This window comes from Perna viridis, chromosome 15, assembly GCF_037379345.1.
Source record: "Perna viridis isolate PV_CMFRI_1.1 ecotype Kerala chromosome 15, ASM3737934v1, whole genome shotgun sequence".
Classification (NCBI taxonomy): domain Eukaryota; kingdom Metazoa; phylum Mollusca; class Bivalvia; order Mytilida; family Mytilidae; genus Perna; species Perna viridis.
This window is the reverse complement of record NC_142459.1, coordinates 20,813,525-20,824,367: the sequence shown is the minus strand read 5'-3', so window position 1 is coordinate 20,824,367 and position 10,843 is coordinate 20,813,525. Positions and strand designations below refer to the sequence as shown.

General features: G+C 35.3%; 1 protein-coding gene across 2 annotated transcripts; it reads left to right on the top strand.

Annotated features, from left to right (window-relative positions):
- The first annotated feature begins 519 nt into the window (after nt 1-519).
- On the top strand, nt 520-8,501 carry LOC148597426 (uncharacterized). 2 transcript variants are annotated; one of them, XM_088563309.1, is made up of 7 exons: nt 520-679; nt 2,950-3,063; nt 3,402-3,656; nt 4,784-4,954; nt 6,347-6,496; nt 7,413-7,577; nt 8,279-8,501. In XM_088563309.1, exons 1-7 carry the CDS (start codon nt 637-639, stop codon nt 8,416-8,418), a joined length of 1,038 nt encoding a protein of 345 aa, XP_088419435.1. In that variant the 5' UTR covers nt 520-636; the 3' UTR covers nt 8,419-8,501. The 2 variants fall into 2 exon arrangements, with proteins under 2 accessions (XP_088419435.1, XP_088419436.1); XM_088563310.1 differs by having other exon boundaries at nt 8,260-8,396.
- The last annotated feature ends 2,342 nt before the right edge of the window (nt 8,502-10,843 follow it).

The following is a 10,843-nucleotide window of genomic DNA, read 5'->3' as shown; positions in this document are numbered from 1 at the left end:
CCAGGTGGACGAGTAAGGCTTTGTAATTTTAGCCCCAAAATGATCTGTTTATTTTGATTAAAATTGAAAAAAAATTGGCATCAACCTTATCCATCCTATTTAAAAACCCTTTCTTATATTTCATTGTATATACATTGTATACATATACGTATTATAAACTCTGTAGAGGTCTTTTGAAATTTTCGGTTATTATTCGAATCAAACGTCGTTATACAACCAGTTGAATTTTCCCGACTTTGCAAGACTTTGCGTTTTCGTGGAGGATTGTCAGCCAAGTCTAAAGTGAGTTCGAACGTCAGACGTTGTTCGGAGCTTGCAAACCCATGCACTGAACAAACCCGGATTAGCACGAATCCGGAAAAGTAGACATCAAAAATTATTCCAGAATAAACATTAAATTGTGCGGTTACAAATACGTGTTGAACAAGACCAAGTACATCATAAGAAGCGTATTACACACCGAAACTATTTAAGTCATGATCAAGATAAAACTTTGGCAGTGATCTAGTTCACTATCCAAATTTATTCTAAGCGCACCTGTCGTCTTAGAGATTAAAACTAAACCCACGTGACGTTGATTCGTTTCCCTTTCCCGGACTATTTCTGTTGCAAGGGCCGTTACTTAGATACGTAAAAATGAAGGTGTATATGTGTGGGGTTTTTATTTATACTTTATCAGGTAAGTCCCATAATCGCACACCGTAATGATTGTCATCGTAAGAGTGCAAATCATTTAACAAACAGGAAAATCCTACAATCGTTTAAAATGAGTTATCTCCCATGGACAAACATCTCATTTTTACTGTACCTATACCGTGTAATAATTTTCAAAGTACTGTGCTTCCGGTACAACAACCACTGAAAAGTTATATTTTATATTCTCTTCTGCTTAGATTTAATCATTATTAAGACTAGTCGGTTGATGTTATTGGAACATGTACGTGTAGACTTTTAGTAACAAATAGAAATGGAATTGGGTCCGATAATGTTTGTTGACGTGCATATGCATTCTCAACCTGCGTATGTAAAATGAGAACCCTTACAACTGCAAGGAGATAATATTTACAGCTCCAAACATAAATCTTTATAACATAGGTATACGCTATTATGACTAATGTACAATTCTCTTTCATTGAGGTTCAAATTTCAAACAGCCTCAGGATGCAACGCTACAACTGGACAGTTTGTATCTCTGAATTATTTCGCGCCCCGTGCAGGTCCGGGTGTTAAAAGAATAGCTTGTCGTAAAAGGCGACTAAATAGTGCTCAGAACCCTAGACGGGGTTTAGGGTGCTTTGCCCACAGAGCAACTGGGATGTGTGCACCAGGTGGTGGAATGGGGTACCCCTGGCGTGTTGCATGCTGGGGTTGTCAGGCTATAATACGGAAAACCTGACCGCAAAACATAGTGGTGCACCGTGTTGGGAAAGATGCCACGTTTCTCGCACGTTAAAGAACCCTACTGTGGTATTCTCCCGGAGTAGGAACCATAAGGCTCCGCCACAGGAGGCTAAATTGCCCGACCCTACCCACCTCTCCCTATTTCCAGTGGCAATCAAAATTTGTCGACCCCATTGTCCTTGTGTCCCATCCCTTTTTCATTTCATCATCATTTCATGTTCATGTTATCATCAATTTCATGTTCATTGTCTGAATATAGCTGAAATATTGCTGCTCGGACGTTAAACCCCAACAAACAAACAAACAAACTGAATTATTTTGCAAATAGAAGTAAGCGGTGTTTTTCCTCCAATTATCTACTTTTGGTATTGGTCTGGGGGGTGTCGGAAATATTACACCTATATATGTTAGATTCATATTTCAAATTTCAAATTTTAATTTAAAAGCAACAAGTACTCCCCTTCACGCTGTCAAGCGAGAGACACGTGTTGTGAATATGTCCATTTTTTCTTATTTCTTTTGCTGCGTAAAGAATGTCTACAATTTTACATGTACATGTATTTTATGTGGACCTTTATATAGCATTGAAAATGTATTTTTCATTATTGATATTAATTGTGAACTGTTTTGTTGAAATACATGGGGCGAAAGGTGGTTGTTCTTGGCATTAAAAAAATGTTGTTAATAAAATCATTTGCAAATGGTAGTCAATTTGATAGACATCTTTGATTACTCGTAAAAATTGCAGATTTGTCTTAACTGTCAATAAGTAACATTTTTGTTCAAGATAGTACTAAACAAAAAATACCAAGTAAGCCATTTTTTATTATTTAAAACATAAATACTCTAGGGAGTTTATACGCCAATTTAAGCACTTTCTTTGTGGGGTAGGGGTACGTTATTTAACTCAGTGTTAGCGCACGAAAATTTTCTTTGTACTATTGGAAAGCTGAGATACTGGGCTGCATGATGATACCTATACATGTATATATATAAAAAAATGAATTTAGTAATTAAAATATTATAAGGTACAATGTAGTTATAACATTTGAATTACTGTGTTTTATAGCATTTATTTAGTTTCTTCATACATGTATGTGATGTTCCAGTTAAATTTAGACGCTGAAACAACTGAGTCACAGAAATATTTGCTTTTTACACAGTTAGGTCCAAATATAGGCTTATAATAAAAAAAAGAATATTCTTTGGCGACAAAGTGTTTCGTAAATGGGATGTATAAAGGAACCTGAAAATCATCATGAAATTGATGAATGGGGGTGGGGGTGCACGGTGAAACCTCCGACTCCATGGCCTTGATACCATACCAACATAAAAAAATCGTAAGTGTAAAATCTGTCGTACATATTAGTTATAATACTTATTACTTCATACACGATTTATCTTACATTTTAAAGACGGCTGAACTTTTTACAGATGGAACCATGCGTTCAGTTTTAGGCAAAACGACAGCCAAATAAATTATAAAAAATATATTTTAGCGTGGGTACATTTGTTAAATCTTATTATATAAATTATTTGTATTTTCAGTCGCAAATGGGTTCCTTGTAAACTTTTGTCAGCCTAACTTTTGTTTTTTGAGATGTTCTGATGGTTATGAAACATACAATGGATGTCCAATTTGTAAATGTAAACAGTCACAAGGTAAGGTCATCTCAACATAATTTGAAGAATGACATCAGCGGTCGAATTAATCGTAGAATTTCGGACAAGGCCATAAAATTAATGGCGGCGATCATTTTATTGTCATTCAATAAAGACCATATTTGTAATTGCTATGGTCTAGATACTGAACAGTAACGATTGACAAAAAAGCATGGATTTCACAAATGTACTTGATTTAATCAATTTAAATTTTGGATCTCTCGAACTATTGAGGAGTGAACTTTATTCGACACTAGTGGCTTAAAACCATTGAAGGTACAGTTACTGTACGATCAATCAGGTTTCTTTGTAATAAAAATAACATTTTATTTTTGCAGATCATAACCGACTGACAAGTGTTCAATCACCGTTCCAGTCGAGTGGCTCGAGTTCTAGTTTCGCGGGTCCATCGAGTTACCCCCAAAACTATCAGGTATCGTCTGGAAGCTTTTCAGGACCTCAAATAAACATACAGGGGTCAACCTACCATAACCCTTGTACCCCGAGCCAGTCCTACTGTCCACTGAAGTGTTCCAGTTATATGACTGGAGCCAATGGCTGCCAGTATTGCCTCTGCAACCAGGGTATTCAAGGTAAATGATAACTCCAGTGTTGTTAGTAATGTTGATTTTCTTTGGCTGAGTGTTTAGTACAGTTTTTGTGTATGAATTTATGTCGATAAAGTAATCCCTTTCTCCAAATAATACGAACCGTTTCAAATTGTGAAATTTCTAAGAATTAAATCTGTTCATCAGTATACCAACTCACAGACACGTTGAGACCGAAATACACCATCTAAATTGTGTTATGGTCATGGAATTCACTCACTATATAATGTACTTGTAATAAGTTGTACAGTTAATCCGAACTGTACTGTACTGCCTAACCTGAACCCAGGATAAACCGCAAACCTATTCAAACCAGACATCCGATAAGAATAATATCAGTTTTAATGCGTTTTGAACATCAACTTTCCTGAACTAAATTCTGTCCAACTGAGGTTCTGTTGAGACAGGTTACGCTGTTTATTAGAACGAAGGAAGCGAACCTGTACGACACTTTACTAGAATTATTCACATACAGCTAAGACGTAAATATTTTACTTTTTGAGAAGGGATGAAGTAGTAGTAGAAAAACTAAAAAAATGTTTTGTCAATTGAAATATATCCTTCGATGGACTGAATTAGACAGGCATCAAACACGTAGAGGCTGAGGCCAGGGATGACAATTCTTGTTTGGTTTAGACAGGTTTTCTACAGGAAGCGACGTTCTCTTCGCTGCTTGTGAAATGTTCAATTATGACAACTTATTATATAGATAGCAGTGTTTTATCGAGTGTTTCTAGAGTAATAAATTTCGATAATTCACACTGTGAAATAATTCGGTAATTTCACTCTCGAACTTTCTCCCGCCAAAACTTTGATATGAATCAGCCAATCACAGAAGAATTTAAAATTCATGTTGAAAATATCGATAAATTATGAAGAAAATCTACACTCACTAAATCTAGGGGTTCTTCGGCACTCGTGGTAATATTTTGGTTATTCACTCATTCCAATTAATTATCCTATTATTCTTTAAAAATTGTGAAATATAAATGGAATCAAACATGATCGGGTACATGTACATACATTTGTATGGTACCGCATTTTAACGGGTGCATCAGTTTTTTACTTTCCATTAAAATCAAAATTTTGAAATTGAATTATTTTTTTTCTAGAAACGACAATGGTTACGACGACATTCACAACGCATGCTCCAGTAAAACTACCAAAACCATGTATGTCGTCAGAAACCACGTGTGATAAACAGTGTAAATACGGTTTTCTCATTGGTCCAGGGGGCTGCCAGTATTGCATATGTTCACCATATTTGCATCAAGTCACTACAGGTATTCATATTGTCGGATCTGTGTTTTAGTTTTAGTTGATCTGTTATTTTTGGAAAGGCACCTCTGATTTATACAAAAACTCAGTAATATTTTTTTCAGTATGTTACCATGGCTACTTGATTTTATAACAATAATCACTAAATTACTTGTAAATTACTTGAACCTCCACATACCAAGGATTTCAACAGTATTAACTTTTTATGACAAAACACTTGAAATTTCTGTGCGGACTGCCTCAAAGCAGCTTTATTTCAACAAAATGAGAGAAAATTTTCAGAAATGACCTAACTGTACTGTACTACCTAAATAAAAAAGTACCGGTTTAACCACATCCGTACTTAACCGTGCGTCTTTATGCAAATTTGTATAAATGTAGTACACCCTGCGCAGTTTAGCGGATATGTGGTGAGTATAGACTGAGTGTTCATGCATAAATATTTATTTCACACCCTGTATAGCATAGTTCATACACAAGCGGGATGATAAGTATATGTAGTTAATCAGGACATGGTTATATGTCTGCAGCAAACTGATTGACTTTCAGACGTTATAAAATGTATATTTATTTCATTTCTGAGAATGTGAATGACTTCTTTTACGGAAACTTGCGAAGCACAAGTTCAATCATGAACTCGTGGATCGTTACGGTGTATCCATTTGCACCATGAAAACTGATTTGTTCAACGCTTCAGTTTTCCTTTCCTCTTTCGTCTACCCGGACGACTTTTTATGAGCAACTCGGCGGGTGTTTCGAGAAAAGCAGAGGACGCTTACCCTACCGGTGCACCTGACCCGTGCTCCCAGTTTTTAGTGAAGTCCGAGTTGCTCATTTACTTCTGTTTCTTTATACGTATTATTTTTGTTTTTTTTATGTTCTTTATTGTGTGTGTCTGTTTTCTCTGTCTGGTATTTGTCCCTGGATAAGTCTTGATTTCCGCTAAAATCTTGGTTCCCTTGATTACTCTTTCATTTATCTAGTAATGTATTACAAAAACATCGCAAGTCTGCCAAAAATAATAAAATGTCTGTTTACTGCTACCCTACCTACCCTATTTTTGTGCCTACCTAAATACTGTATTGCCTTTTGGATCGAACACCGTTAAAATCTATATTGTTTCCCCTTTAACTCAATGTAAAATATTTAAAAAAATGTCCCTACCTACATACCATATTTTGTCTTGTTGCTAGCAGAAAACCAGGCTTTTTTTGTTTTGGCCTCTCACGACAAAGTCTTAAACTGTTCAGAAAAAAAAATACATTATTTAATGTGAACAAATGATACACACTTATAAAACAATATGTAGATTAGAGTATATTTCGTGGAAAATTATGAAATCACGTTTTTTTTTCTGCAAACCTTCGTAACATTTACATGTAGCTTTATTTTTACAGAACTGCCTACTACGACTACAACAACTTTATCGTCAGTATTGATGAACCCATGTGTACCCAGTCAGAAGTGTATACTGAGCTGTGATCACGGGTTTGTCCACGGTTCATCAGGGTGTCAGTACTGTGTCTGCAACCCTAATACTACTAAAGGTAAATAAGCCAGGGCAAAACTAGAAATTTGTAACAGAGGTGGTTCCCTATTCGGATATTGAGAAATAGTTCCAGGATTTTATCTGTCAATTTTTGCTCCAAATTTGCACACAATTAACAAACTTTTCTAACAAAACAAATGGTTTCAACCCCCGATACGTCATATTGGCCTGTTTAAGATCCATATGGCCTAGGCCAATATGACGCATTGGACTAGTTGGTCATTAAAGGTATAATTGCTTAGGGTTTTTCATATTGGCTGAGTTATTGGTCCTCGGCTATGCCTCAGTCCAATATAGCTAGCCTCGGACCATTAACTAAGCCAATATAGAAAACATTATGCAATAATACTATATTACTATGTTCACGTTTGGTAAATTTAATTGATATTTTTTTAACATTCATGCCATAAAGTGTACAAGATTATGAGAAGACTGCAACTGTAGGTTTTATTACTACCCCCCTCCAAAACGCAAAGCAGGATGAATACAGTGATCATGCTGTCAGTTCGTCCGTTCCTAGTTCTAATCCACAACTCCTCATCTGAAACCGCTAAATGGAAATTCATGAAACTTTAACAGTCCTTACATGAATCACATGATTACATTTTGGTTTTCCATCTAAATAACTTTGGGGTTTCCTGATGCAAAATGCAAAAAATGGGCCATCCTCTAACCCACCATAACTAAAATAGGGATTTCTTACATGGTTCTTGGAAGGGAAACAAGCTTTAACTATCGAGCTTTGCCCACATTTTCTAGTTTATTACTAACATAAGTATTAAGCTGTGGTAAGTTTATAGATAGTATAATATAAGTCTTGACGGTGAAGCATAAAATTCTCATCCTAGCGTTCTCTTTTTTCTGTCTGAAATCTTAGAACTCTTAGATAATCATGCGTGTAAACTTTTTTTCAGGAGTTTCTTCTACTACTGTAGCACCCCTAAAGACTACCAACAATCCCCTGAGTGAGCAGTGTACAATAGCCATAGCCATATGTCAGGTCAAATGCCGGACCGGCTTCATGACAGACCCAAATGACTGTACATTCTGTCGATGTAAGGCTGAGATTGAAACTGCATGTAAGTTGATCCTAAGTGGCCTAGTGCCACGTTATACATGTACATGTATAATAGTAATCCCATCTTTCACAACTCTGGAATCATTAAGTAATGAACTGTGATTTAGTCTCTAAAATGTATCTATTTTCCTCAAATTTGTGTATTTTCTTCACAGTGATTGTGGTTTATTTCATGTCATTAATTGTAACAATTTACCTGCAAAAATTCCAGAATTTAATGAAAAAAAAACAAAAAGTACCAACAGAAACATTCGACATAATTGAAATTTGTTATTTAGAGACTTTGCCATTTAATAAAACGTGAAACAGAACTGAGATATGCGTTTTCTCAAATGCAAAGAGCTCAATGTGATATCCACGCAAGGTTTTTTTTCCGAAATGTGAAAATGATGGGGAATGTTTAGACTTCGTACTTCAGCTTATGTCTACAAACTTATTGTTAGTTCAGACAATATTTTATTCAGCATAAGGCTGAAAAGGATCGGACAGCATGCAATGCCTATGTGAGCCCTTATCGTTGTATACTTTATTGACAGTGCTACCTAATTACACGTACATGTCAAGTTTATACATGTATGCATTCTACATGTAGTATAAATTAACAAATTAAAGTGAAATATTCGTGTTTATCGGCCATTGTTAATACTGATTCAGTATCATTATTTAGTTCTCTTTAATTTCAGGACATATTTTTACTTACAGTGCAGCTACCTCATACTAACGATATAGATATAAAGCTGATGAAACCCTGTCTCGTGGAATTCGACAGCTGTAACATCTTCTGTGCGCATGGCTACCTGCGCGGACCGGATTACTGTCAGTTTTGTGCGTGCGCACACTGACAACATGGAATCCTGGGAAGAACAAACATTACGGAATTACAAAGATCTGATCATTTATTGAATAAAACAGATAGTTCTTGTTATCCGTATTTTGTAGTCTCATTTGATAGAATATTTATAACTCAATTGATACATTGTAAAATCAATATCGGAATTACGATATCTTCTTTTGTATTTGATTATAACACAATAACTGCTGATGAGAGATTACTCCTTGAAACACGTGTACGTCATATCGAAGCTTGCAATTTTTGTTAATGATCAAAGATCATATGTCTGTCAGTGATTAAAGTACAAGAAACTTGTTAATATCATTCTCTGCACTATCATTTTATAAATGTTTGCATCTACATGTATTTACCTTTGAGCGGTTAACATTAGTACTTTTGTCTAAACCGTTGTAGACAAAAGAAACCACCCCATCTTCAGATAAGTGTCAGTCTTCGTATTAATCAGACGTTGGATAAAACAAGTGCTATCTTTAAAAAATTTCTTCTTTTGAGTTACAATTTTCTACATTTCATTCAGGCAATAACGCATGGCACGCAATTTCGATATTCAATAGTTTTTTTTTCGAACGCCACTAAGTTATCAGTATTTGGCCAATTGGGAAAGAATTGCGATCAGTTGACTTGCCTTTCCATGGAGGAGCGTCTTAAAGGCCAAAGGGTAAAAAAGCGAAACTATACCGAATGCTTCGGAAAAACACTATTTTGATATTTGCACCATTTGAATCAAGTTGGAGAGACTAGAATTTACATACCATTGTGGTAAAATAGGGATAGTTTCGTTGCATTGTTCTGGGAATATCCAATTCAGGGGATAATCATTACGAAAACAACAATTTTCTAATATTATTACAATGAAAAATTTCCAATTAAAATATAGGCCATTTAAAATAGAGTTGAAACTATATTGTCAGGTCAGTGTGTTTTCGGATTTTTGCAATTTAGCATGATTCTTACGATGGCTTGTACTATATAAAATTCACTAGTGAAAATCGGTATTACTAGTAATCAGGCAGTGGGTAAAACATGATATAATATAGTTCAACACTTTGTCGGTATAACTTTACTATTTACACAGTCAGAATCAAGAATCAATTTAAAATCTAGAAACACATCTCCTTGGGTACCGTATTTTTAACTAAACAAGTATAAAGGTGAGCAATTATTACAAGTTAATTCACTGCCAATGTCAGCAGGACGTTCACATGTATAAAAAATAAAGATCGTATAATTTTTCATGCTGTCGTCCATTGACATTTTGTGCAGTATACATGCTGTAAGTGTATAAAACCTTATGAAACTATACCACAAGGTGCCAAGCCACAACAAGTAGGTTTGGATTGAATTAAGTGTTTGTTACTACATGTAAAATAGTTTGTATTTAAGGTGAAAAGGGACCAAAAACAAGAGTTTTCATGATGCCCGGGCAATAACTTTACTATAAGTGAATGGGTCTCTTCGAAATTGTACCACAAAATACATAACTACAAAAGGAAGTCTGTGTTGATAATGGGGTTGTGATTTAAACCGTTTTGATGTTAAAAAAAATAGAGGTAAAAAAAGACAAGAAACAAGCATTTTTATGTTGTCAGAAAAAATATCTTTACTCTAAGTTAATGGGGCTCACTGTACAATGGCGACATATTACAAAAGAAACGCTGGGATTGATTAGGATTGTGACTAGAACGTTAAGGAGGTAGACATAAGGTAAGGGACATTACTCTTAAAATCAGTGATATGTTTGTATCATATTCAATTGCAACAAAGCCTATCAAGCTTTCATTTGAAACAGAATGAAATTAGTCCAAGTTACTTTGATGCTTACATGAGATCGATGTAAAATGCTGAATACAAATGTTCCAATGATGTGTAACAGTTGTGTCCCTTATCCTTTGTCTACTACCTTAAGGAATAAGGATAAAAAAGGAACCACTTCGAATCTGGTCAAATGTTTACTCTGTGTCAATCATTTAATCGCAACCAAAGTTCAGATCTTTATCAAGCTTACATGGTGTATCTGTTCTTATATCATATGTTCAGGGTTTGTCCTCCGCGGTCGTACCAAGCTGTGCCCTGCGAAGCATTTTACCAATAACCACAATAATGAAGATCGTCCTTATTTAAGCAATGAAACTGGCATGGATTGTATCAATCAAGACAAAAAGTGAAAACTATACGTGTAGTAGAAAATGTAGATAGCATATACATGTACTTGCGACGCATTATCCTCGTCGAATTGTTTTTCCTCATTCATGGCTAAAATCGGTTACATGTACACCCCATGCCATTGTTAGCTAAGAAGAGCCGTCCTTTATCAAATGTATAGGTTAGACAAACTAGGAAATGATACACATATTTACATCGTGACCCAGATAATACTAACACCGTGGAAAGAATTTAGGAGAAAAAAGTAGTTC